Source organism: Oxyura jamaicensis, chromosome 5 (genome assembly GCF_011077185.1).
Source record: "Oxyura jamaicensis isolate SHBP4307 breed ruddy duck chromosome 5, BPBGC_Ojam_1.0, whole genome shotgun sequence".
Lineage (NCBI taxonomy): Eukaryota > Metazoa > Chordata > Aves > Anseriformes > Anatidae > Oxyura > Oxyura jamaicensis.
In genome coordinates this window covers 41,938,523-41,962,724 of record NC_048897.1, presented here as the reverse complement: position 1 = coordinate 41,962,724, position 24,202 = coordinate 41,938,523, and the positions used below count along the sequence as shown (strand labels likewise).

At 41.6% G+C, this 24,202-nt stretch overlaps 2 protein-coding genes across 4 annotated transcripts in view; one reads left to right on the top strand and one right to left on the bottom strand.

The window, feature by feature from the left end:
- CCDC85C (coiled-coil domain containing 85C) overlaps positions 1 to 8,121 on the top strand; it is a 108,516-nt gene extending 100,395 nt beyond the window's left edge. For all 3 annotated transcript variants that reach the window (XM_035328790.1, XM_035328789.1, XM_035328791.1), the window contains 2 exons: positions 2,541 to 2,639; positions 4,405 to 8,121. In XM_035328790.1, the coding sequence (XP_035184681.1) occupies positions 2,541 to 2,639; positions 4,405 to 4,494 (189 nt within the window). In that variant the 3' untranslated portion in view covers positions 4,495 to 8,121. The remainder of the gene's footprint in view (positions 1 to 2,540; positions 2,640 to 4,404) is intronic.
- A 72-nt stretch (positions 8,122 to 8,193) lies between these two features.
- Positions 8,194 to 24,014, bottom strand: CCNK (cyclin K). Its single transcript, XM_035328788.1, has 11 exons — positions 23,778 to 24,014; positions 21,868 to 22,135; positions 20,833 to 20,914; positions 20,098 to 20,229; positions 19,176 to 19,281; positions 18,980 to 19,037; positions 17,810 to 17,979; positions 16,698 to 16,984; positions 12,818 to 12,851; positions 11,650 to 11,724; positions 8,194 to 9,529 (listed from the first exon to the last, which is right to left on the bottom strand). Exons 2-11 carry the CDS (start codon positions 22,062 to 22,064, stop codon positions 8,907 to 8,909), a joined length of 1,764 nt encoding a protein of 587 aa, XP_035184679.1. The 5' UTR covers positions 22,065 to 22,135; positions 23,778 to 24,014; the 3' UTR covers positions 8,194 to 8,906.
- Between the last annotated feature and the right edge of the window lie 188 nt (positions 24,015 to 24,202).

Below are 24,202 nucleotides of genomic sequence, written 5' to 3'. Positions count from 1 at the left end.
GGCTGGTGGAAGCGGGTGCTGGAGCTGATGTGATCTTTAAGTGAGGTGAGCCACGGCTGTCCTTGACACTTGCCCTGCAGACACGGGCAGTGCTCAGCTGCAAGACAGCCACCGCCAGCATGCTGTGGCGGGAGCTGCTGGTGCCGGTGGCTGCTGCTGCAGCCCGGCGTCAGAGGCACACCGACTCCAGATGAGCAAGTTTGATGTGCCAGTCCAGCTGGATCAACAATTAATTCCCTCCTCTTTAGCAAACATGTTGTCTCTGTCAGCACATACATGCTTTTTGCATCTCTCTTGCCCTTCCTCTCCCCTTAAAAAGGACGTGGCTATTTGGTGTTTGTGAGAGGATTGGTCCCAGATCTGTTGGTGAAAGGAGCTGGTGCATTTTGGAAGTAGGTTAAGGGCCTGAGGAGAATGACCTATTTTTGTACATAACGCAGTTGGAGTGCAGCAGGATTGCTGTGCCGAGCCAGACCAGGGGATAATCTGCTCTTGGATCCCATTTCATGGAGCAGGCAGTGCTGTGTACCTCAGCAGACAGCGAAACCTGTCCTCACTCTGTGGGTCCCTGGGAGGCTCACGAGCACAAACACTCCTGCTGCAGAGCTTCGTGTGGGGCTGTATCATCGTGAGAAGAGACTATGAGCTATTCGGTGGTGGCACAGGGTAATTCGGGGATCTTCACCCCTACACACAGCGTTGGCCATGTTCCTCCTCAGCAGCAGAGCCCTGGGGGAGCTAGGTAGGTCAGCAAGGCCTGGGCGCGCTCCTGCTCCCTGACCGCCCTGGCTGATGCAGCACCTTCTCCAGGGAGGCTGCCTGAACACAGCCAGAGGCTCTGGGGTGCATGAGGGGAGATCCTCTGGATCAGTGTGAGTCCAGCTGGAAGCTGAGGCTGCTTTTCATCCAGGCCAGCCTCATCTCTTTCAATAACCACCTCATGGCCTGGAGGGTGCGTGCAGGGCCTTCCACTGCCACCTTCTGTGTCTGACCAGTCATGCCTGGCCTGGGGAACATGCCTCCAAGCATTATATAAAACACAGAGGCTAAATACTAGTTAGTTTTCCTGAAAAGAAACAGCACAATTTCCAAACATTGTCAACTCAAAATCTAGTCTAAGAAAATAAGTCACAAGCGGGATGTTTCCACTGTTTTTTTTATTCAGTGTCCTGGGCTTCTTTCCCAGTGTATTTCCACGTCTTCCTGAGGGAAACGAGGCCGCAGTGGGCAGGGCAGGTGGAGTCTGCAGGGCCCACAGACATCAGCACTGGGCTTGTCAGGCCTGGGGTGTCCTTGTTGGAGCCGTAACAAGGAAATCTGGTTCTTCCTAGGACTAGAAGTGCTCTCCTGGGGTTCCTAGCATGGCCTTGCAAGCCACAGAGCCTCCTCGTGTGCTATGGCTGCTGTGACCTGCATTGGCTTTTAAATGTTGTGGCCTCAAGCTCTTTGCAAGCATCCTGTGCCTTGGGCTATCTGGATCAACGCTGGGTGCCCCACAAAGGCGACTGAGCGCCTTCGAGGGCTCCCTGCGGAGCTGCAGAGGCAGTGAGCTCTGGTGGCTGCCTTTCAGAAGCGTGTTGGAGGATCTCAGAACCTCCCCCACCCACTCTTCCAGGCTGCTGCTGTGCTCTAGCAGCCACATTTCCTGTTTTTGCAGTGCTTTCCTCCTGTTACTATTGTGGGAAGAACCCCCCCAGTCACAAGCAGGATGGAAAGGAAAGCCGGTGCCTCGCTCCTCCAGAGGCTCCCTGGGGCAGGGTGCTGCAGGCACCTACGTTCCCCAGGTACCTTTGTGGGCTTATCCCGTGTTCCTCAGCATTTTTTGCCAGCTGAAACATTTAACAGCCAGCAGGTTTTATCCTACAGCTGTAGTTACAGTCCTGGGGGTGGGGACATATGGAGGGGATGCACTTGCATCCAGCCTCTTGTTGGGAAAGGTGCCTCCAGAGGACGGCAGTCAGCAGGCAGGGGACTGGGATGCTGGTTTCCCCCCATTTCCATCACCTCTGCATCCTGGCTGGATCCAGCTCTAAGAGGCATTGGGTGGGAGCTGGGCATTGGATCGGGATCTCAGAGTAACAGATCTCTGTGATAACAGCCCAGCACTTGCTCACAGTCACCAGGGTCTCTGAGGGACTGAGAAATTAAATGGGTTAAACACAGTTTTCAGCCAAAGGTGAGTGGAAAGGACTGCGTTTGTTTAAGATCTGAAAGTTCATGGCTGATTGAAGACCACACACGTTAGCTGCTTGGTGGGCAATACCCTGTTTTTCATTGGAAATGGAATCATTTCAGTGGAAATACAGATTTCCATTTTCCTCTTCCCCAAGTGGCTAACCCTGTTAGACCTAAAAACTGTGGGCTGCCCCATGACAAATTAATGGAAAGGAGTGGAGAAGCCTGAATGAGCAAGGGTCTTGGACTAGGTTACCTCCAGAGGTCCTTTCCAACCTAAACCATTCTGTGACGCTGTGAAGCTGCTGAGCACACTGTTAGTTATTTGAGAAGCATAATGCTTTTGTAATATTGTTTTTTTATAGGTCCTTGAGGTCCACGAAAATTTGGACAGGCAAATGCAGGACAACTACGAAGAGGACCTGAGTGAAAAGGAGAAGGCGATTGTCCGTGAAATGTGCAATGTAATAATGCCTCTCAGTAATTCTAGCGCTGTCTTTTGTGTTCTTTTGTTGTAAGTAGAGGGGAGCACTGGTCTGCATACAAGCCCTGCTTGATATGAGATCCACAGGCACAAGGAAAGGATCGAGGCTCTGCTGACTGCTGCTTTCAGTGTCAGTAACCTAAACACCTCATTCATGGCACCAAGCAGCCTTTGTTCAGCAGATGCTTCCCACTCTGCTGCCTTGAAGGGTGCAGGGTGGCTTTCCAGCTAACCACAAGCCCTGCAAAGGGCTCTCCCTGCTTAGGCGAGTCCTGCTTGCAGCTGACTCCAACTGTGCCCACAGGGACTTGATTTGCTGCCGTGTTTACAGCCACGCAGCTTGAATGGGTTTGAGCCTAAACCATGAGGTATGACATCAGAGGGGGAGTCTTCTTGTTTGAAGCCATTGAGCGGCGTTAGGATGTGCGGGGTTCTTTTAGCACCCCTAACAGGTTTGGCAACCGCACTGCAAACTGAGCTCACCACATGCTGTACAGGGAGCATTTATACCAAAAAGCTGCTTCGCAGTGTTTGCTGCTGTGCCACTACCTCCAGCTTCAATCCGCCCTGGCCGTGTTTTGGCTTCGAACAAAGAGTTTGGGATTTCTGCGAGAACACGGCTTGCGTGCGGACGGGGGTTTGCTGTGTGACAGTAACAGCAGCTCTCACAGCAGGGAGGAGGATGCTCATGGAGCATTCTCTTTTAGAAGTCCGCACTGGAGGTCAGCCCAAGTAGCACCGTTTTGTGCCTCACAGCAGCAGAGAGGAGCCTAATCTTCCTTTTAAATTCCGAAATTGCTTGCAGTGGGGTCTTAGAAACCTACTGTTTTATATGGTAAGTGCTACAGCATTCAGTATGGAAGGGAAGGTTCTGCTGCTGTGTGTTGGTGACTGCATCTGTATGGATACAATGGGAAGCAGAAAGAACAAAGACAGCACTTTCTTGCATGCAAACAGGAGGAAAAATCTTAAAGGGAAAAGAAAAAAAATATCCTCAACCCTAAAAAGGGGATGCAAAGAACACAAATGCATCTTACAGAGCTAAACCACTGCAAGAATCCTTGGCAAGGGCTGAGGCACTTCACTTGGGTTGCGGGATCCCTGTAAGCACAGAGTAAATGGGGTCTGCTGTGGGGGATGTTTTGTCTACTTCACGCCACATCTCCTTGTAGCCATGCAGCGGGAAAGGTAAAACACTCTAACTTCATGCTCCCAAATGGGCCAATTTATGGTTGTCTGTCATCAGCTGTTTTTTTTCTTTAAATATTATTTTTGTGTAGGCTCAAGGCAGCTATAAAGGGCTTTGCAGTTTCTTATTTTTTAGAAATAGCCTCACTTACCCCAGTGGCCCCAGAGTGATAAAATGTATGTTTTTAGAAAGTCATACATGTATAATTTTAAACATTATCTTTTTTACTATCTTTTCTGCTCACGGTAACATCACTTCTGGAAGCATGACAGGGTTGACCTAACATTGAACTTAACTTCTGAACCTAGTGTATTTGTTTTATGCTATTACCCCAGGCAGAAATTGTATCTAATTTCAAGAGAGGCTAATTAGAAAAATGCATCAATGCCTTTCCCATCGACGCTGGTGCGTAGGTGCCATCCTGTGGCCCTGCTGGGAATTACAGCCCGGCTCCGGGAAATCCCTGACTGGGACTTGGAGCCAAATTCTGCACCTTATCAGTCTTTGGTTTTTAATTCTTGCCTTTCTGACCCCACCCTTGTATCTTTTCTTACAGGTTGTCTGGCGAAAGCTGGGTGATGCTGCGAGCTCCAAACCCTCCATCAGGCAACACCTTTCGGGAAACCAGTTCAAGGGGCCGTTGTAGGAATACTGCCCCGTAGGCTGATGCTGTGAAGACTAAAAGAGGCAGAGCTCACGGTTTCTGCCTGCCTGTTCTTTGGGAGTTGGGGTTGAGTTTCTTCAGGGTTTCCTTTTTTTTTTTTTGGCTTTTTTGTAACTGTCAATAGTGTAAATACGGCAGCTAACAGCCTGATGTCCAGGCTGTGGTGCTCTGAACTAATAATGTTCAAGGGGTAACCACCCAGTAATGCCAGACTTGCATCATTTGTATTGTAGTTCAAACCCGCTTTGTTGTATGGTCTGTTTGTAGAGTAACTAACTTGAGAGGAACAAGAAGAACCCGTGGAAAAGTCACAGTTTTTATCACTCCTGTCCACCTGCTTTGCAGTGATTCATAGCTAGGTTAGTGACTCCAGGCAGCACCTTTCTGGAACCTTCCAAGGAAAAAGCAATTTGAATTTGCCACCTCGCAGGCTGCCAGGCTCCTGAACTGCTAACGTTTTATTTTGTTTTTGGAGGTCCTTATTGTGAAGAATGAAATAGAACTGTTTTCACCAGGCGCTGTGTAAAATACCGAGTGGTGAGCTAACACACCGGCACCGCTCTGTACCTTGTGCAGTGGTGCTCCTCACACAAGCATACAGAAAAGCTTGCGACACCGTGTGAGCTGTTAATGAACTATTCTTTTCATGAACAAATGACACAAGCTTTCTGCAGTTGTAATGTGAATGAGCTGAAGTCACTTAGCCACACACCAGTATTCCCTACAAAAATGGCAACACTTTCCTGTAAAGCTTTTACTACTAATTCAGCAGAAACTGCCGTCCTAACAGTGCTTATGACTTTCACAGTATCTTCGAGAGCAGCTCGTCTTTCACACACAGAATATTTGGGTATTTTTTTATGTTTGTGCTGGATCCCTCACCTAAATTGGTTACTGCCTAAGGTAACCAAACAACTACCTTGCAGAGCTGAATAAAACTCAATAAACACAGGCTGTCAGTTGAGACTACTTCCTGCCATTCAAGCTTTATTTATTTTTGTTAATGAACCAAAACAAGTGGGTTTTTCCTTCTTCAAACGGTTGTGTATATAAAACAACAGGACATATTTTGCTATTGTGGAGTAGCTGCTTGTATAGTTGTAAGAATTTGACCCCCCCCTTCTTTTCCAAGTTGTCACAGCAGCTGTCCCTGTGTTCCATTCAGTGTTCTTTCCCATCCTTCCCAGTAGCCCAGGGAAGCTGAAGTTGGTTATTAAATTCATTGGTGTAAAATAATGTTAAAGACGGCTATGTGTAAAGATCAAAGCCTCCTCTTCAAACGCTGCATCAGTTTTAGTGATTAGCTGGAAGATTTAATGACCTCAAACACCATCGCTTTGTTTTTGTTCTTCGTAAGACTCAGTCACAGCCACAGCTGAATTAGCTGGATAAGTTCTTAATTTGTTCTACCAGCTGAGTTCTTGACTTGTCTTATCATATTAACATGGAGCACTGATACGATACCAAGAGGCCTGTGCTGCAAGATATGAATGAAATAGAGAATTGTTCCCATGGTATGTAGTGTAACTAGCTCTGTGGGTAAAGAATTTGCAGCGTCAGAGCCTGAATCTGTGACCAACAAAAAATAGAGCCAGAATACAACCAAAATACCTAACAGCCAGTAAGAACCAGTTCATTATTCAGTGCAGACATTAAAATAAAAACAACAAAAAAATCAAGAACCTCCCCCAAAACACAGACACCCTCTCAGCCAGTAGTTCATTTCTCACTGTTGTTCAATCAGCAAGCACTGAGCAGGCGAATTCTAGCTCTTGTATACTATCTATAGCCAGTGTAGGCTGGGAACATCCATTCTGGACAATGACTCTCTCTACATACGGTATCTTCAGAGGCATCCCGATTTCTTCCTCTTTGTTTTTGTTTGACCTCCAGTTTCTCATTCACTGTTCATTGTTTTGTCCTCCTGTACAACTTATGCCTTAGGATTTTCCTACCAGGAAAGGCGATACAAACAGGAGGCATCACTCTTCCTTAACGTGTAGTGTGTAACATGGGGTTACTTTTGCCTGTATTTGCTTGAAAGCCCGTTTTAATTTTCTTGGTATGTAATCTCTGGATTAAGCAGAGAATTCAGTCATATTGGGAACAAGGTTAATTTACGTCAGTGAATTTTAACTAAAGCAACACAAACTTGCCAGCACTTTTAGGGAGTTAATTGTGATGATGACGTGCTTGCTATTTTAGGAGTATATTAGACTAGCAAGTCCTCTCAAGGAGACAAGAGCTATGCTAATCAGATTACGAGCCTTGCCAGCTATGTAATTCTCCTTCCAATATTCCCTGTATCAAATTTCTCTCACAATCTCTTCAATGACTTTAAGCGAAGTTTTTCTTCCACCTGCAGAGCACATGCACAAAGGCCAGCACTGTAAGTGAGGTCCATTAGTGCTGCAGGGCCTAGAGCCGGTTCGCAGGGTACCAGCGGTTCAGTTGAACAGCCTCTTAGGGTGAAGATTGGCTTTTTGATGATTCTGCTTGGCAGCATAGCTCTTAAGATGTGCATTGTTGATTTTGCAGAAGAACATGACAGTGCTGTGCGTTGGGGTGTTACTGTTTGGGGTCTTTTTTGGCTTGCTACTCTTCATACTTAGCTCCCTTTGAGCTCTTAAGTGTCTTCCCGCGTTAAAACAACGCTCAATGACTTTACAGGATGACTTGGGTGCTAAGCTTTCAGTTGGCTAAAAGATGTTTTTATGTGCATATTTACATTCACTTATCCATGCGCTGAGTCTTCAGTGAAAACTCCCTGGGGAGCTCTGTACGTTAAGTTGGCGGGGAGCACCCCTTGCAATAGCAGCCATTGAGTTGATCTATTTGGGGCAAGTCCAAGGGAATTTCCTCAAGAGCGAAGCCCTGGGTTCTGTGATCCTCTGGCAAAGAAAGCATCCACTGATTACCAATGGACTTTGCTCACTTAAGGGAAGTAAAATCACACACTTGGCTTTTGTTGGAGGGACGGACGTGAACAGCATTTCCTTGAGTTTCTGAAATGCTGTGGTGGAACCAGCTGCAGCTGGCTCCTCGCACCTTGCTGAGACTGCTGAGCACAACCTTGTTTGAGAATGGCACATTTTTATCCAAATATTAGATATTAAAATAAACCAGTGTTAAAGTGACCTTTTATCTTTTTAGAAACTGTGGGGGAAGAGTACTACTGATCTTTTTCAAACGAAGTGCATGACTGTAAAGTGATAAAATTGTATATTTTTCATAATGTGGGGAAAGTCTATTTGTGCTGCTTTAGAAATCAGTTTAAAGTTTGATTTCTGTTAAACCTGTGATCTTACAGCCCTGCTATATTTTCTGTATATGATTTACAAAGAACTGGAAAAGTTAGCACCTGCTGTTGTGTATATAGCAAAGTTCTTTAGACCTTAGCACGCGTTTTTACCTATTATTGAACCACTCTGGCTTTTTTGGGGAGCAAAAGTATTAGTACGGATTTTTTTGATAATGTGTGTAAAACATTCATTTGAAATATTTTAGTAAAAATGAAGTAAGAGATTGATTGTGATAGTGTATACTTCTAGTTGAATAAAATAAAATACCTTCTTTTTAAATAAACTGATGAATGAGGCTCGGGAGACACCTGCTGAAGTATCTTGCAGTAAGTACCGTAGTTATGGAGTCTGGACTGAAACAAAAAACTTGAGAACCCTCTAAATTCAGAACCAATTTTATTTGGGTAGATGTGAATGAAGTTAGTCCCATTTATAACCAGGATTTACATCACAGTAGGTTGTTACATTCAAACTTTCACACTTAGAAAATATATATATTATGTACAGGAATTTGCAAATAGGTGTAAACATACAATACTTTTAAGATACCAGTACATTCCAAAACAAAAATATCAGCAAGGCAAACACCTCAAAATGATTCCAGTCAGCTAGCATTCAGAATCTCCCTTAAATAAAGTAGCTTTTATGCTTCAGATTGTGTTGTTTTTAATTATCACTGAAAAATGAAGTTCCTTATTATAGATGAAATTTCATGGTATCTGGCTATTTTGATACTCAAAAATAGGCACTGATTTCTAGAAGGAAATTTACTTCTTACTGATATAATTGAGCCAATATGGCTGGTTAACAATTTTGCTAGTACAAAGTAATCCAGTGCTGGAATAACTCACACAATTTAAACTTAAGTCAAATGTATAAAGTTAGAATAGATACTGCAAAGCTGATTAAAACCTAGAAGCCTATATAACTCACCATAAACAATACTGCAAACAGATAATCTAAATTCTCATTTCACGGTCTCATTTCTTTACCTAAATTATACAAATCACCCTCCTCGTCTTTACAATGTGGGTTTTGGCTACCTACTCCTGCCTAGGCAGCGTACGGGGGCATGGTGCAGATTGCCTCATGCTATCTCATCCACGTAGCACGGCCGAGTCCCGCTACAGGGGGCATGCCAGGGGGGGGGATCGGAGGTGGCACGGGGGGCTGCCCGCCCGGGGGGACGGTGGGTGGGGGATAACTAGCTGGTGGCATCCCCAGCCCTGGAGGTGGGTGAGGCGGTACAGCGTGAGTCGGAGGCAGCCTGGGAGGAGGGAAATTGGGGTTGTATGTAGGGGGGGGCGGGTACCCGGGGGTAGGAGGGGGAATATTGGGGGGAGGGAACGAGGTAGGGGGCGGCGGGGGGACCGGCGGGGGCGGGTTGGGAGGATAGACGTGAGGATGGTACGGTAGATGAGCCGGTGGTCCGTAGGCTGGAGGCAAAGCTCCGTAAGTTGGTCCTTCTGTTTTCATCATCGACTGCAGGCTTTGATAGCCCTCCCCTGACATGTACGAATTTGTGGTAGACATCCCTGTAATGTAACTGGTGGGGGGCGGGGGCGGGGGGCGATGAGGCAGAGGTGGAGGTTGGTGCACCGGGGCAGGATGAGCAGGGGGAGGAATCTGGACCTTTGGCATGTCTACTGAGTCCACAGTAGTAGATTGCTCTGCTTCTCCCATCGAAACTGCAGTTGTCAGAGGAGGCTTGCGCTCTGGAAAAGAAAATGTCATTTATTTGTCTGAAGGACAGCGGCAATTACTTCTGAATACTTCTGTATTTTCCTCCAGTTAACGTATCAAAAGATAACAATTTTCTGTCTCTGAATGCCACATGGTACCCAGTCAGACCTTGTTACATCACTAGAAAAGAACCAAGCTGCAGAACAAAAGTCCATTTTTTCCCACTCTAAAAGTTACATACATTTCCCTTATTACTATTTTCTTATCATTTAAATGCTGTTCTACAATCAGCAGAAACTGGCTGGACACAATCACAGCTAGCAGATGTAAAAATATCACGCGACCCAAGATACCAAGTATCTTTTGATCAGAGCTTCAATCTTCTTTATTCTGTGTCTCCCTTCTACCCTTTTTATACCCCAGGCAGTGGCCTGGGATGACTCTCTGCACTTCACTTGCCTCCCATGTTGTGAAACGTTATTTGAGAATACAGGCCAAAGTCTCAAGACTTTAAAAGAAAAATATATATATTTTTTTTAAAAAAGGAGAATAAATCAAGACCTGGGACATGGAATCTTACCAGTTTTGTTCCACTGATTAATCTCAGGGAGCTCAGTATGACAGTCTGACCATAGAAAGGTCTGAATTCTGGAGAATTATACTTGGCCAGATCCAGAAAGAATATGCTTTGAACAATCTTTTCCTTATGTATTTTCCCCTTTTAATGCCAACTTTGTAAAGAAAGGGATTCTACAGTAAGAAAACTGACCTAATGGCAACATCTCTGTATCATCATATGGTCAGTATTAAAAAGTCCAAGCAAAAACGTTCTGGTCACCTGACATCCAACTTGTAATAAATAACCATCTAAAACGTTGTCCAGTTAAGAAAAGTAATTTATAAGCAGATATACAGAGTCACATTTCCAGTGACACGTAACAACTAAACTGACAATGCGAAACAGAATTTGAGGTTCTTTTTTTCTTTTTTTTTTTCCATTTGGTCAATAAACATTCTTAGTTTTCAACTGCTATTTCCTCAAGGCCTGAAAAGCCAAGAGATGGCCTCTAAAGGCTGTTCTTCAAATTTATCGGTGTTTATATAATGGTGTGCTTGTATAAACAAATTTTAAGACTAAAATTATAGATAACAAGGGAAACAAGTTAGTTACCTGCTTAAGTAGGATTTACCTCATCTAAGCACTCATAATTTTAACAGCAAAATTGCCTGCTAGGACACCTACATAGTTAGATGATGCAAAGAGGGTATGCTGGCTGTGGTACCTACAAATTCCAGAACCTGTAGCTCCTAAATTATAGCAGGCAGCAATTTCTCCATTTGCTCATTGCCAGTATCACCCTGGATTTAAGATGTGCATTCAATATTTAACAACTGACGGAATGATGAATATGGTCTTTAGAAGAACTCCCTCATTCTTAATTAGTTTTTAACAAATGAGGAAAAAATGGTCCTACTGTGTTTCAGAGCACTTTTTCTCTTACAATTCCATGTTAGAAGCTGCCATCCTACAGTTACATTATGAACCATGCTCTTTAAAATATTTATGTCATATTTAAGGGTCAGTGGAAAGACAACTAATGCATCAACACGCTGGAAGCACATTTTTACAACAGTACAGTTCATTTTGCAAAGGCAAGGCATGCGTGCAGCGTTCAAGCTCCCTGGCAGACAAAATCCATTTCTGGGACACAGCAAAGTATCCCCCTTACTGTTTACAAGTTACACACCTGAAGAATTTCTGTATCAAAGATGTAACGTGAAGGACTTTTATAGGACAGTTGGAAGCTACGTGGGATCTGCCATCCTGTGGTCTCTAAAGGTCTTTTGCCTGCTAGCCAGTCACTTTTAGCCTGCTAGCAACATTTACCTTTATTCTTCCAGGCCTCTGAAAGTCAGAGCTTTGTTTTGTGCTCATCCACGTAGTATAGTCTTATTTCCATCATATCGTTTTGGCTTCTGTCTGGAAAAGCCTGTGCTACTACAATGAAATTCCCTCCAGAGCTTATCTACCTAATGCTTTACTTGCCAAGCTGATTAATCAAGGCAACAACCCCTCCCCCAAGGTCACTCTGACTGTATGAATGAAAGATTAACTGCAAGAGTAAATTTGTTTTAGAAAATAAACGCTTACCTGGAGGTGGGTGTGCAGGAGGTATTGGTGGATGTGAAGTTTCAATTTTAGGAATTTTAGATGGTGGTGGAGGTTCTGAAAAACATTTGGAAGCTCCTAATAAGCTATTGCTCTGCAGTATTTTCCAGAGCCCATATATAGTCCCATTCTAACAGCCACCATCCGTCATATTACTCTATGCAAAGTGCAGAGGAAACATTATGCATTAGGCATGTTTAATAAAGAGAACTAAAATCAAGACCCTTGTATAAATTCAGTGGCACCAGGCATCACACACCAGTCTTGGAAAAGAACATAGGCATACAAATCCAAGCTCTGAGTATTTAACTGGAGACAAAGTGACCCAGTAACAGTAGGAATGCACAGATGCACACATGTATATTTTCTAGCCAAAAAAAATGAACTTTAAAAGAATTAAGGTAAATCTCATGAGAGGCTGAACTGTTATGTTCTGCTAACATCAGGGAACGGGTACCAAATACCAAAAAGAAAATAGAAAACAAAAGAAAAAAGGCAGTTACACGGGATAGAGGAGGGAGAAGAGAGAGTTCTCCCTTTTGGGCTCTGCAGACAGATTCCAGAGAAGTGCCAGAATTACTTAGGAAAGGTCACAGAATTAATCCTAGCTATCCTGAAATAAATTGCTCCAAAACAGCAGAAGTGGAGGAAAAATAAAAGCACCTCCATACCAAAAGATGTGACCCTGCAGTGAAACATCTCAAGTTAGACTGTGTATTGCTGTAAGATGCCTTTTACTACAACCAGTTATAAACGTCACTGATTTCCAACAGACTTATTAGTGCAGGCATTCAATGGCATGGTGCCTTCTGTCATTTCAAGGTCCCACAGCTTGGCTAAACTTAGTCCAATTAATGAATGGAGTTGTACATTGAGAGCTGTGTAGTTTAGCAAGATGTTTACTGAAGGTAAACTGTATTAAGGGATTCTTGGGGCACAGTTATACTCCATTTTTACAAGTTTTTAAGCTAGGAACATTTTACAAATGTTATAATACGCAGTTAAAGATGCAGCATTAGTATCAAGATAGCTTATAACTGCCAGGCCTGTAAACAAACAAACTAAGCACAAGTCAGTGAGTAACTTATTCTCCCTAAAACAGTAATTTTGCTTCCATAAAATGAAAAAAAAAATGAATGTTAACATTTACCTGTTGTCTTTGTTTCTTCTTTTGGAGACACAGCCTGTTAAAAAAAAATGGAAACAAGTAGCATTTTAAAATTTGAAAAAGCAAGCCAAACAGGAAACAACTGATAGCCTGCTGAAGAACTTTTGAATAAATCTGACTAAACCAGAACCAATTTCCAACTCCGCAGCAGGATCCTTAACTCTCCTAAAAGGAGTCATGAAAACCCTTTATTTATTCTCCTATTTTTATTAGGAGGTTATTCATGCACAACCTCTTTAGCAAGACGTAGCGCAAACACTGAACAAAACCAACCACATTGGGAAAGCCCAACTTCACTAGAAGAACAAAGACTGAAAAAAATTGCAGCTATTTTAGATTGAGGATTTCCTGTTGTTCTCATGGTTGAGTATTACATCTCATTTAATTTATTTAGCATCTGCTGCACGTATATCATGGTCCAGTGTATTACTGGCTGAGCTGAGAACACGAGTCTTGGCCTCTGTTCCTGACTCTGCTTTGACCTGTCATTTGACCTTTGTCAAACCCCTGCAGGCCTCTGCTGTATTTACCAGGATAGGACAGTGAAAGTAGTGCTCTGTGTAATACCCTTCAGAAGTCTTTAGATGGAAAGCTCTGTATAAAAGCCAAATATTATGCCAGGAACAAAAAAAATGCACACTGAGCAAAACCCACAAAACCTCATAGCATCCTTCTGATCACAAGTTGTTGGTTGGTTTAACATCACAGACAAGGGAATATGAGAAATCTTTCCACCTTACTTAGTCCAACTGAGATGGCTAGTTAGAGAAAACTAGGAAATCTGACCAGAATTTTTATGCACAAACGTATTTAAAATTGGGATGAAAGTCAGAAGGGTACAACACTTCTGAGTGAAAGTGTGTGCCTTTTAAATGAAAGGGCATTTTATTACAGGGACTATTTAGGTCTAGTGGTTTTATCGTCACCAGCTGTTGCCTAGTTCCCATCACTTCAGATGCCACAGGAAGAAGGGACTGACATTTCACTCTGATATGAACAATAAATTCCTCTTAACTGTGCTGGACATTCTCAAGACTTCTGCTGTCCAGTACACAGATACCTGAGGCCTCCTTAGACCACCTTGTTCCTGGATTACTTTGAGAGCCAATTCAACTCATCTCCAGTCACCTTCTGGCTGCTTTCCAACTTTTTAAGGACAATCTTAATCTTTCCATTCCAAACATACACAATTTTCTTGCTGACTATCATAGACTCATTTGCTGCTTTCGTTTTACTCAGCCAGCCTTTTCCCCATTTTCTAGCACTAAACTCCTTGTTTGCAAAACCGAAAACATCAAATATCCTTGCTCTTTCAAACAAATGCAAGTCCCCACTACTTACTGGCATAATTTTGAATAAACCACTCCATTTGTGAAGTCAGTTGATTAATTCAAGTACCAAGCAATTTCGTTATTGTGCATTTATGAACACTAAATGTTGTTCAGAAAACGTCACTGAGGTGCATCACCAGTAATATGGAACAAGCAACTGGAGCCAAACACAAAAAAGCTCATGGGACAGAAAAACACAAATGAGTTTTTACGTTACACATTAAGAAAAAGTCAAGAAGCAAAAAAATCAAAGCTTATCACTTCTCTAATAATAGCAGTTGCTACAATAGAGATGAGCTTTTTTTTTTTGTCTTTGCATTGTATTGTAGTTTCTATTGCTCCAGCCATGACAACCCTGAGTCAAAATTACTTACTTGTTAGCATGCTAATTGTTATTTAGTATTTTCTTAACAAGCTTAATCCACATAATAACGGAACTGTTCTTTTAGTTTTGTTTTTACATGCATTAAATTGTTACCACTAATAATTCTTAGTCTAATCAAACCAAATACACTACCTAATGATTCATGTGTATATTTTTAGTTAACTTAACTGAAAATTCAAGTGCTCTTCACCACCAGAGATGCAGAGGATGTGCAGATGCTTTAGACATCTGATAAGGGCTTGTAAGTCATGGGCCAATGCCTCAGCTGCTTTAAAGTATCTTGGCTCCGTAAAAGATGACGGAGTTACAGGAGTTCATGTAAAGGAAAATTTGGCCTCCAGGAACAAAGTATATTTATATTCTATACAAACTGGAGGAGAAGTCATGCAAAGCGCTATTTATAGAAGGAGGCAAGCATTTTTTAAAAGGTTTATGGCTCATCTAACCAAAGAACATCTTAGAAGCACCAAGTAAATCTTCCAAATGCTACACATCTTGTTCTCCCACATTGTTTTCTGGAGAAAGAATTAGTTCAAATCATCATATTTGCTTTCCTCAAATTTTGCTGTTTTGTAGGAAAACAGTACAAAGTCCTGTGAGTCACCCTTTATTCTTTATTTGTTCTGGATGTATATACCATATCAGGTTTACCTTTTTATCTGTATTATTTGCTTCCGTAACTATTAGATGGTGCACCTCAAACTCTAAGAAAAGCTAAGAGGCTCTGAGGGCTTGACCGGGGTGCATTGTTAAAGATCAACATACAATGTTCGTGCAAAAGGCATTGCTTTTTTTTCTGTGAGATAATTCATTAACACATGGGATGGGGTATGATCAGTAGTGCTGTAAGCGTAAAGCTTTAGAATCAGCATTCCTAACAACTTTCAATCAGATGAAAACACACAGAAAAATCCTAATTGTTTATGGTTTCTAATGTGCCAAACTGTCCTAAACTTATTTTTTTTTAAATAAAAGGAGGAAAAGAGTTCCCTGCCCTACAGATCTGACAACCCAAGCAGAGTTTGTGCTGATGGTAAAAAAAGTATGCAAACCAATACACACTGTAGAGAAAGAGCTCTCCTAGTTTTCAAGCTCTTCATCATGTTACCAGCTTTCTATCCTGAATAACTATAAAGCAAGTATTCAGTTCACTAACTATATATTTCCGTGAAGGTTTTTTTCTTCTAATAGTAGGCCGAATCTTGTAAAGACCACGGTTTTAGAAAGCCACTTTTCTCTTTTTTAGGAGGCTGCCATTATGAATATGCTTCATCATTCTTCCAAACCCACTTCATTATGTCATTTATTGCTTCCTTTTTTTTTCCTCTTTATATCTGGTCTCTATTTTGGGCATGCAGTAGTTAAGTAAGAGCAAAAGCTGTAAAAGCTGGACAAAAGTGTACTTCCTCAATGGACTTCTTCCAATCACTTTACTTCTGAAAATACTAGGTACATGACAAGAAGATTTGAGTAACACTAACACTTTTTTGGATAACTTAGAAGTTAAACACAAAAAGTGTATGTAAAGGTCTAAAAGCTTCACTTGGCCTTGATGACTACAGAAAAGCACAGGGGCAACTTCTGATATTATCCAGCTGCTCATGAAGTTTCTTAACTTTAGTGGTGAAGTGATAATACAAAGTGACGCTTCAATGCATGAAGTATTTAAGGGCTTCAATTATTTTGAAAGACTTTTTCTAAGAATTATTACATACTTTTAGAAGTTGTGTTTGTTTTTTTTTTCACATTTGTTATTAAAAACCAAGAAATCAAATAATGTCTTCATTGTGCGTATTACTACGCTCAGGTATGGCAGTAAGAGACCTTTCCTTAATTAAGCCTGCTCAATAGCAAAACCAACAGATTTTGATGGCACGGAACCATGAACCTTAGTAGTTCATGCTGACTTGAAAGTCTGCTCAGTCAGTTTTGACTCAAGTGAAATAAGAATGTACTATGCCAGAACTGTCAAGGCGGTTGTATACTAATGTACTTGCCATATAACCAACCAAAGTCCACCATACAAAATTAACTACCAGGCTCATTCTTAAAGCAAACAAGTCTACTGCACCACGGCCTTTAAATAAAAGGGACATCAGGTCACCCTGAAAATAAAATGCAAGTTAAAGTTCAAAGTTAAACTTACCGCTGGTCTTTTAATATTTCTAGGTGGGCTTGACTGGGGAGAGGGCTTTTTAGACTGTTGTGCTTGTGTTTGCTGCTGCTGCTGCTGTTGCTGCTGTGATGACTGTTGTGACTCTTTTTGCTGCTGAGTCTGTGATTGCTCTGAACCCTGTGCTTGCTGTGATTGCTGTACTGTAGGTGCCTGGGGAGTAGACTGAAGAGATGGTGGCTGCTGCAGCTGGTGAGGAGTATGATGAGGCATTTGTTGTTTTCCCTGGGAGTACAGATCCAGGATCTGGTGACAGATGTCTTTAAAGATAAATAAAATCCAATGATTATACATCAGTAACATACACATTTAATACACAATAATCAACTCATCTTTTTGCTGTATATAAACTTCGGAAAAATTCATTGCAAATACTATTTGTTATAATGACTATGGATTGCATTTTTTAAAAATGGACTATTTTTCAATTTACACTTGCATTTCTGATTCTCTTCTGCCTGTGCTGAACAACGTACAGTCGTATATGCACATTCTTGAGAAGAACAACTAAGTGTCTTGGTACTAGTACACTGCATGTCGTGATCATGTGCCTAGAAAGCCAATTAACAGCATAGAAACAGGATAATAGCAAGAAAATGAGTGAAAGAAGACTATAGGTTAAGACACACACATCTAAATACACAGTCACTGGTCATAACCAACAGGGGTTCACAAGTGGCAAGTCCTGTTTAACCAACTTAACTTCCTTTTATGACAACGTTACCCACTGGGATAGTCAAAGATTCTATAAATAGGCCAGCCACAAGAGTTTCAGGAAACTAAGTAAATGGCTGGTGCTAAATTCTTCTTCCAACAGCTGAATGTCTGTCGACCACATGTCCAACCAATATCCATATACAAGAACAGCACCAAAGGAGGAAAAATCCTTTATAGAAGAGCTAAATGAGTTTTTTATAGTAAGTTCAATTGAAAGTCTGGTTAGGGCATAGGGCACGTATGCCCTAGGCTGCATGCTCTACATGTTTATTTTGACTAAGACCCAGAAAGAAAGCAATTTTCATTTACCTATGACCCTAAATCAAACAGTTAAATACTCCTCTTTTAGTGGCAAGTATTTCTCATACCTTCCAGAACATCCACAGGAACATCTTGGACAAACTGCTCCCACCATCGTCTGTACATTGGTTTTGATGTCCACTCCTGTATTTCAAACTTACACAATCGGCCTGCTAAGTACATAACTGCAACAGCTATGATCTCCGGTTCCCACTGCAGTGACAGGGTAGTGCAGAGGCTGGAATATAAAAAAAAAATTAAAAAAATCAACAAACTTGGAGATAATTCTGATTGTTGCAGTACAGAATTTTAATGTACAGCAGCTAGAATTACCAAGGTATCAACTCCCACCACACTTTAACATCTCAGACAAACTTAATGGAGAAACCTACAAAGAGCCACATTAAACAAAAAGTTCACACCTAAGCTGTTTCTGCACTACTGTTGTCAATAAACAAGGCAATTTTGGACGCACATAACACAAAGGGCATATGCTTGCTTCACATATGAACACTGAGTTTCGAGTTCAAAAATAGAAAACCTAACACAAATGGGAGTAAAGAGGTGGCCAAGGGGGAAGAGACAGCATTATATTCCAGTGTGGGCAGCTGCATTCCACTGCAGCCTCACCTCTACTGTTAACTAAATACAGTATTCATGTTCGTTGCTACTGAAGTGTGCTGTCACTGCATTTCAACTGGGTAAAGAATGATGCCCAAATTTGGATTTTAGAGTTTCCAAATGTTATTCAATAAAATGTAGAGACATAAAAAAAAAAACAGCTAACACAAAATCGTAAAGCAACTTGCTGAGCAATCTGGATGCAAGTTTTAAATCAAGCTATAAAAACTGCAAAAGGTTATCCACCAAATAGCCTTAATAGAACTGGTGCTAAAATAACCAATATTATTGGTATTATTGACATCTACTGAGTTAGTTCAATTCATAATCAAAGCTACTGCTTCTCCAAATTACAAAATTTGTTTTTCTCTCGTTCCTTTTCCATCCATAGATTCCTGGCCTACTTCTGCAGTAATCCCAGATTCCATGCTCAATAGAACTACCATGGAAAAGATGGAAAGAAAAATCTAAATTCATAGATTGAGAAATACCTCATCTATCCTCATTATGAGCTGAAAACATATAAACGCAAAGAAATGTCAGAAATATCTAAACCAAGAATAAAGCAAGCAACAGTAACTATTTAACTTTTAAAAGGTTTCCTAGCAGTACCTTACCTGTCATTGACAAATGTCCATGCCATCTGAACCAGTTTTTGAATTTTATTTTTGTCTCCTGAAAAACAATAAGGAAAGTTGTAAGAAATAAAGTTACTAGAAAGGACAAATAGTTTGGAAAAGAATACTCTTGTTCTGTTAATGTAAATTAAAAGCCAAAAGTGAAGAACTGGCGTTGCACCCTATCATATTTTACCTTTGAGTTGTTTGGCATACTTGAGAAGAAATTGGTACGGATGTTCCACTTGCAAATCAAACTTTATTGTTTGTAGTAAGATTCTTTCAAGGACCATCACTTCTTCCTAGAGCACAAAACAAGGTAACCACAATATTATTCCTTTTCTCACTCACAAATATTTTACACTGGTATAAAGTATGACTACAGAGCATCTCCAGGCAAACATGTTTGTCTGCTATTGCTTCTTTGGGGTTTGTCTCCAAGGAGAACAGAAACCTTTCCAACTTAAAGACTATTTTAAACCCAGATATTCCTCATATTTATTTTGGGCAAAAGGGTGGAAGTGATGCTTAGAATTCCTTTTCCTACATGGAACAAAGAACTGAAAGAGCTACAGCATGAAAGTGTCAAATACACAAAACTACAACAAAAACTAGTCCCACCACATTTCTTCCTGGAGTTTTATATCTTTCCTGCACTTGTACTAAGCCATTCATAACAATTTTGAAAGAAGCTTAGTTTTGCTAAGCCAGATGCTCTAAACAGGAAACTTAATACTTTGTAGATGATGCTCTCTTACTTGACTTAGGATTTGCTATTCTTTCTCAAGACTTGGCAGTTTTAATGTGGTCTTGATAGCATTTCTAGTTCTGTCCACAATTTCTCAAGTTTAATTTGCAAAGTAACACCAGAATTCACATGAAATCAAATGTCAACTTTTTATACCAACGTTTACTGTAGTAGGCTTCCAAAACTACTTGTATTAGCAAGAATTATTTTCATAGTTACCTACCATCTTACCCAAAAGAGCCATGAATGCACGTTGCATGTGCAATTTGGAACAACTGAAAATCAGCCACTGCTCTAAGGAATGTCACTTTGCTGGAGTACAATAGGATAAAATCTATTTCAACATGAGTATTTTTATTTTATTTTTTACCTTTGGATCATCTCCAAACTGTCCAAACTGTACATCATTTAGCAAGCTACGGGCTGTTTTAATTATATCTTTACATTTCTTAGGTGTTTCTTCAACTTTTCCTGCCAGAAAGAGACAGCAGGCTCCTGTCACCTAAAAAAGAAAGTGCTTTCAAAAAGTTATCTGCACCTGGACATGCAATACAGTACAGCATTGTTAAAGCACTAGCAGTTTCTGTTAACAGATCCATAGAAGTTTCCCAGAAAAGACTTAGTAAGTGTATTAATTTTTAATATTATTACAGTGTTCATTTAAGCTTCTTCTTCTCAAAGCAAAATACAGAATTTTGAGGACTGTCCATTTTACAGAACTTTATTTCATGGTTAGACACCCACAGCAGAATTTGTCTTGTTTCAGCACTGTCTAGTAAGCAGTTTTAGGATGGTAATTCCATTTTTTTTCCCCTCTTAGCCATACAACAGTGCCAGAACTCTTACCTTACTTCTTCTCAAGAACAGTATCAGCAAGACATAACCACACTGTCAATATAAATACATTTCCAACCACAAATAAAAATGTATAAATAAGCAGGCAGGTGCAGCATATTTAAAGTTGTGTTGATTAAAAGATAATTTTTTTTTTTTTTTCCATCATCCAGAGTTGCAGCTAGCAGTAGTACCCAATTGACTTGTTACTTCAAATAGCCCACGGTTTGTGTAATCACAGTATTAAGCAATCAATATTGTAAATACTTACATATCTTGGGAATTGTTTGAAGGAATGGAACATATAAAACCGATGGAAATAAATTATGCCGGTTGCTAGAGTATCATAGTGTCTGTAGTGCAGAATAAGGAATTTCAAACAAGCCATAAAACAAATTTAAACCCAAACATATACAAAGGAAAAGATGCACCCTGCTCTATCAAGTACCTCAAGTAATTATCCATTCGGTGACCTGATAAAAAACACTGCAGTATTTTTATGAGAAAAGCTACAAAACCCCCTAAGACTGTGTAAATACTATGATTTAACCCAGATACAGCTGATACCTAAAGCATTTATGCCTCATCAAAAGAAGGTCAAAACCATCGTTAGGTACCTGCATGAGCAGAACAATAATCACTTTGCCTGAAAAATGTTGCTGTGGAAAATGGTTTCTAATTATTCACAACTACAAATGCAACAAAAATCCGAATGTGCTCCATCCTCTTCTCTTTAAGGAGAAATGTAAAATTTCATCTTCACCAGGTTAAACAAAGAATTTAGGAGATTAAGAGAATACCAAAAATGCAGGAAACAAGAAGTTTAAGCAGCAGTCTGTGTGAAAGCGAGACAGCAGGGAGAAATTACTTCAACATATACAGAATTGTAAATCTGAACCTAAACAAAATAAAAAGGAACAGGGAGGGGAAAGGTGGGAATATGTTAGAAGCTCCAGAGGCAAAATATGTAGAGAAATGAATGCAAAATTCAAAATTTGAGAAATTACATAGACCCATGTGATTAGAGACCTTATCTGGTAATAACTAGTGTATCCATAATTAGCAAGACTGTATCCCCTGACTTCTGTAATGACAAAGGGCTTCAGATGAAACCTTCGCTACCCAATGAATGGCTAAGAACTGTGTGGAAACACATTACATCCAAAGGCATTTAAGCTCAAAATGACTTCTCATAATGATAAAGGAACATTTGAAGAACTAACTACACATATAATTCTATTTATCTTTTGTTCTTAAAACCCCCATTCATTAATACATTTCATGCCACCATGAGTTTAAAGGATACAGCCCTAAACGCGTTCCGACATCGAATATGAATCTGGCCCCCTCCCTGCGGTATCGTGCCTCAGTAGCTGGATCAAGCCCTTCTAGCTGCGAAGGTGTATGTGCCAGATCCTTCTTATCCCAGTACCAACATGGCTTTGTATGGTCCAGGTTTGCCAAGTTTACAGAAGGGCTGGAGTTTTCTTTGTTCTCCTTCATTTATTAAAACAGAATTGTTCTTGCTTGACAAATTTTCAGAAAAGAAGTCGCCGGTGAGTAGGCTTCAGAACCTTGAAGAAAAGCAAAAAGGATTTCTTTAAAAATGGAGGGGGTGTTTTTTCCACTCTTAAAGGTAAGTCATATTTAACCTCACCTTATCTTCCCCATATAGTGCAACTGCAGACCAAAAAAAAAATAGAAATAGGTTATTTTTGCTATTAATTGTTTAATAAAGCAACTTTGAGAATGCCTTACAGAAAATATCTGCTAATTCCCAACAGGACAGCTTTCCCCTACTTTGTCCACAAGATAAGGAAAAACAATCCAACGATGGTAGCAGCAAGATTTCAAAAGTCAGGGTAGGGGCACAAAATCAGATCACTATTCATAATTAGGACGCATACATTAAGTCAGTCTGAATGGCAATTTAAACATCCAGCTGGGTTCTCGAATATAACTGGATGGTAAGATGGCAGCAATCACTGCCAAAAAACTTTTTGAACTGATCTGTACTTGGGTTACTTGAAGAAAAAATGATATCAAATTACTGTTCTGCCATGTACAGCGATTATGACAACTGTTGTGAGCCTGAATGGTAAGGCACGATCAAAAATCCCCCTAAAACAAGGCAGCTCATTACATGCAATGTGTGCCATCTTCCTACGTTGATCAGCATTTCACGTATCTACACTGACACCACGGAGCTTTGCAAATAGCTTTCTGTTATTTGAGGTATGAGTGATGCTCAGCCAAGCCACAATTTAAAGAGAGAATGAAGATTGTCTTTGCACTTCTATTTCTTTCAGGCATAAGTCTCTTTTTCCTGTAATTCAACAAACTGTACAGATACTACGCACAAATTACTGTGCAGGTAGTCACCGGCAAGGCTTCCAAAAAGAAATGCTGATTAAAACATGATGCAACATACTTGCTCTAAGCAGAACAGTCAGCAAAAGACCCGAGTGCAAGCTCGTTAAAATTAAGCTGTTTAATTTTCCAGATGTTTTCCTTCTGAAAACGGATGAAAGATCACACAGACAGCCAAAAAAAAAAAAAAAAGTGCTGGTGTAATACATCTCTCTCCCTTAACTTCAAGAATTTTTTTCTTCAGAAGAAAGGAAACCACCTTTGTTTCAGGTTGGTTTGTGAAGAAACCTTCGTTTCTTCTGGTATCAGTGATAGACCAATGCAACTGATGGTAGGTAAGTAAGTAAATGATCAATACAAGTCCAGTTATTTATAAATAAGGAAATAATCATTTCAACTTACGTTATTTATAAATAAGGAAATAATCATTTCAACTTACGTTATTTATAAATAAGAAATTGATAAATACAACTCCTGTTATCTGTAGATACATGAATGATCGATACACCTGGTTATTTATAAATAAGCAAACGATCGGTATGGCTCCTGTCACTTATAACTAAGCAAACCGCCACTCAGAGCCGCCCCCAGCGCCAGCAGCACGGCTCGGTGCCGCACCTCCACGTCCCCCCCTCAGTTACCGATCACTCGCCAGCTCAATGACGTGTGAGGAAGAAGAACCGCGGCGCTTACTTTCATTTTTAACGCGCTAACCGGCTTAAAACGCCCCCAAAAGCCTAAAATCGCCCCTGTACAAAGCACGAGCCGCTTCTGCGATCAGAGCGGTGAGCGCAACGAGCCCCTCGCGGCCCCCCCTCGAGCGCCCCGCGCCTCACGGCCCCTCACCGCGGCGTCCCGGCGCCCCGCCCGGCAGGAAGCCGCAGCCGCCGTCGCCCAGCCCCGCCACGCGGTTCCCCTCAGGCCTCCCGGGGGTGCCGGGCCCCCCCTGCTGCCGGGAGCGGCGGCTCAGAGCCGGCCCCAGGAGCCTCTAAGGGCGGCGCGGCCTCGGCGCTCTGCGCGCCGCCATCTTGGGGAGCACGGCCTGGCCGCCCGGGCGGCAGCGCGGCGGTGACGGGGCGGGGCGGACACGGCCCGCTGGCCAATGGGAAGAGGAGAATCTCTCCGCCCCATCCAATCGCGTGTCGCTTAGCCGCTGCGGAGCGCCAGGAGCAGGCGCGCTATGGACCTATCGGAGAGGCGGAGGGGGAAGATTGCAAGCCAGATTGCAAGCCGCATGAGCCAATAGGAAAGCGGAGGCGTGGGCTGAAGCC

Excerpts from the sequence above, each read along its gene's own strand:
- CCNK (XM_035328788.1), bottom strand. The coding sequence starts at position 22,064 with ATGAAGGAGAACAAAGAAAACTCCAGCCCTTCTGTAAACTTGGCAAAC. Across the intron at positions 20,230-20,832 it reads TCAAACAATTCCCAAGATAT|GTGACAGGAGCCTGCTGTCT; the intron begins GTAAGTATTTAC and ends TTTCTTTTTTAG. Across the intron at positions 16,985-17,809 it reads TCCTGTGGATGTTCTGGAAG|ACATCTGTCACCAGATCCTG; the intron begins GTATGAGAAATA and ends TTATCTTTAAAG.